Below are 3,097 nucleotides of genomic sequence, written 5' to 3' on the forward strand. Positions count from 1 at the left end.
TAGCCTACATGAGAAAAAATGCACAAAAAATTAATGTTATCATTCACATCATACAAATGCCAAGGCATTTCACTGGCGATGTGACAAAAAGTCAATTTTCCGTGGAATTGCCCAATAACAAACGTTTCTAAATAAATACATAAAGAAAAAAACAGTTTGCATTGACAGTAAGAGTAGGCCTAACGCGCTTCACATCTTTGCTAGACCTTTATTTTGATGTTGGCGCAGAACAACGACCCGGAAGTAATAATTGTTTACAAGGGAAGCGACTAACGTTACAGCGAGTGTGTCAAGAATGTTTTCGGTGGATTTTCACTTGTTTTCTCATGTTTTAAAAGACCATTTTGGAAAATCAGTTGACCCAGATTTTTAAAGGCTATCTCTTAAATCATTTCAATGTTGCCGTGATTGTACGGTGTCTAGACCTAGACATCAGATGGTTGTGGGATTTAGCTTCGGTTTCGCTGTAACGTTAATCGAAGCCTGTGACTTGACCAATGCCCATCGCAACCCTTACAATCATTAATCGGTAACTATATGTTATTAGTGTCAGAAGCTTAATCCAGTGTTATCCTTCTGAAAATCGTGGACAATAATATCACGCCTTTTCCAGACACCGAGGAGAAAAGTTGAACAAGCAGTTGTGTATCGTTTCCCACTGCTCTTGCCATAAAAATGTCCAAGATTGAAAGATTGAATGCACGGGTTTCTAAACTGCTGACCGCAGCGGTCCACGAGGTTCTGGAGGTGGTAAAGGATACGGTGTCGGAGTACCAGGAGAAAACCGCTCGCACTCAGAGGGAGAACGAGAGACTTCAGAAGAAACTCCATGAACTACAGCAAAAGTTTGATCGAGAATGTGAGTCGGTTCTTCTTGTTATTGCCATTACAATACAATACATTACCCTCTGGCGTTTACTTTATCATAATGTTCATTATTCAAGGTTAACTGAAATTGTGCAGTTGTCCAAAACTTATTTTTAATTAGGTTTTCTGTGTCTTTGTTTTCCTTAGTGACAAGAGTGGCCAGAGCAAGTCCTCCATTACAGGCTAGCCAATCAGAGCAGTCCAAATGCTCATGTAAACAACTACAGTCCTCCAAGGCATCGGGCAAGCCAGAGCTGAAGGTGGAGTCCAGAGCGACTTCTGCAGATGACATGAAGAATCATCTGGACTCAAAGGTAGAATCCATCATCAGCGTTGAGCAGGAGTTTACAAACTGCAGTGAAGTGGCTCTTTCATTTGTCACCGTGGTGGATACAGAAAGTGACAGCTCTGCTCACTCACAATCTGAGAACTCAAAGGACACCTCAGCACATGCTGAAGGTGTAGTGTTCCCCAATGGACTTTCATCACAGGCTATCTCCACCTCACCCACTCGGGAAGGGATGCCAGCCGACGTCAATATCATCAAAGCGGAGCCCGACATTCTGGAATATTCCATCTCCCAGCAACCCGTGCCCCCACACCAGCTGTACGACCACGAGGAGCTCAACCCAGATTCCGACGCCACCGCAGCACAGAACGATGTCCAGTTAGATCTCCCACAGCACAGCTCTGACATTTCAGAAGTGGCACACTACATCCATTCCGATACACTCAACGCCTTCGTGGAGTCGTTCCCCTTCGAGCGGGCCCAGGGGCTGGGGACTGAAGCATGGGCCCAGCAGCAGCAGCAGCAGCACCTCCACCAGCAGCAGCAGCGTTTCTCTGGCCGAGAGGAGAGCCACCGCTGCCTGCTCTGCGGCAAGACCTTCAGCCGGCTGGGCAACCTGCGCATCCACCAGCGCTGTCACACGGGCGAGAAGCCGTACACGTGTGGCCACTGCGGCCGGCGCTTCAGCCACGCCGGGAACCTGCAGAAGCACAAGCGCGTGCACACCGGCGAGCGGCCGTACGGGTGCCAACAGTGTGGCAAGATGTTCAGCCAGTCGACCCACCTCAAGAAGCACCAGAGAATCCACAGCTTCCGCCACCTCAGCGTGGCCTGAGTTTGGGCGGTGTTACATGATTGGGTGGGAGCCAGGAACTGTAAACAGGAAGTGTGGTGATTTGATATAGCGCCTCTCGGACATTCACCAGATGTGGCTCAGTGGTATTGTAGTGGGCTTTGATGTTTTAACTGTGGTAATTAATAGAAGTGGAAGAACAAAATAATACTGTCTAGTATTGCAATATTCTTCAGCACAATATTATCATGATTCAGTGTCTCAATATTTATGTATTTATCATTAGGATTTTAATTTCTTTTAGATATGACTACTCTGATAACATGCACATTCTTCTATTGCGCCACAGTGGAAATTGAAAAGGAAGTAAAAATCTAGAACATACTGCACAGAGATGGCTTTGGAGATTCCCGGTATACAAAATGTAATATATGAAAGAAATTAATTGCAATGTATCGTTGAATATAATTGCAATACTTGCTGTATTGTAAAATGTTAAGAAGGGCAAAAATATTTTATTGTCACCCAAATATTGTGATGGCATCATGTTGAAGCCAACCCTAGGAAAATAACTGTCATATAGAAACTGTTATTTGGGACTGTGTTCTTACTAGGTCATTAAATATGAGAAAAGAAAAGGCAGTGATACCAGAAGAATCAGAAGAAGGAAGGACAATCTGACTATTTATTTTTGGCTGAAATATCCCCTCGCAATCCTTATTGTTTGGATATCATGTCTGACTTTGAAATCTGTCTGTCTAAAATGAACTCATAGTCCTTTCTACAGATGCAGAGAGAGTGAAGAACCCTAAGAAAGTTTGGAAACACAAGGTCTTTGTATTCTCTGTTGTGTTCAAAGTTATCTTGATATGTAATATAAGTCTCTCTGACAAATATCAACTTGTGGTTGGCTTTAGTGATGTAACGGTATGAAACTTTAACATCACAATTATAGTGACCAAAATTATCACTGTTATCGGTTTTACCACGTTGTTGTCAAAATGTGCTAAAACATGTTTCTAAGCCTACCAATAATGGACGAAACTCATAATCGGCCTGGCTTCCATGCAGCAACACAGCTGAGCGGTAACAGAATAGTATCCATATAGCATACTGTCTTGTCATAAGAGTGGTGTGACTCCTTTAAG

At 43.7% G+C, this 3,097-nt stretch overlaps 1 protein-coding gene across 1 annotated transcript; it reads left to right on the top strand.

Annotated features, from left to right (window-relative positions):
- The first annotated feature begins 273 nt into the window (after positions 1-273).
- LOC143137552 (uncharacterized) lies at positions 274-2,849 on the top strand. Its single transcript, XM_076297796.1, has 2 exons — positions 274-859; positions 1,015-2,849. The coding sequence occupies exons 1-2, from the start codon at positions 676-678 to the stop codon at positions 1,989-1,991; spliced, it is 1,161 nt and encodes a 386-aa protein (XP_076153911.1). The 5' UTR covers positions 274-675; the 3' UTR covers positions 1,992-2,849.
- Positions 2,850-3,097: the final 248 nt, after the last annotated feature.

Source organism: Alosa pseudoharengus, unplaced genomic scaffold, assembly GCF_046254945.1.
Source record: "Alosa pseudoharengus isolate Yale_2024_CS ecotype anadromous, Long Island Sound unplaced genomic scaffold, YU_APseudo_1.1 YU_APseudo_1.1_scf_21, whole genome shotgun sequence".
Taxonomy (NCBI): Eukaryota; Metazoa; Chordata; class Actinopteri; order Clupeiformes; family Clupeidae; genus Alosa; species Alosa pseudoharengus.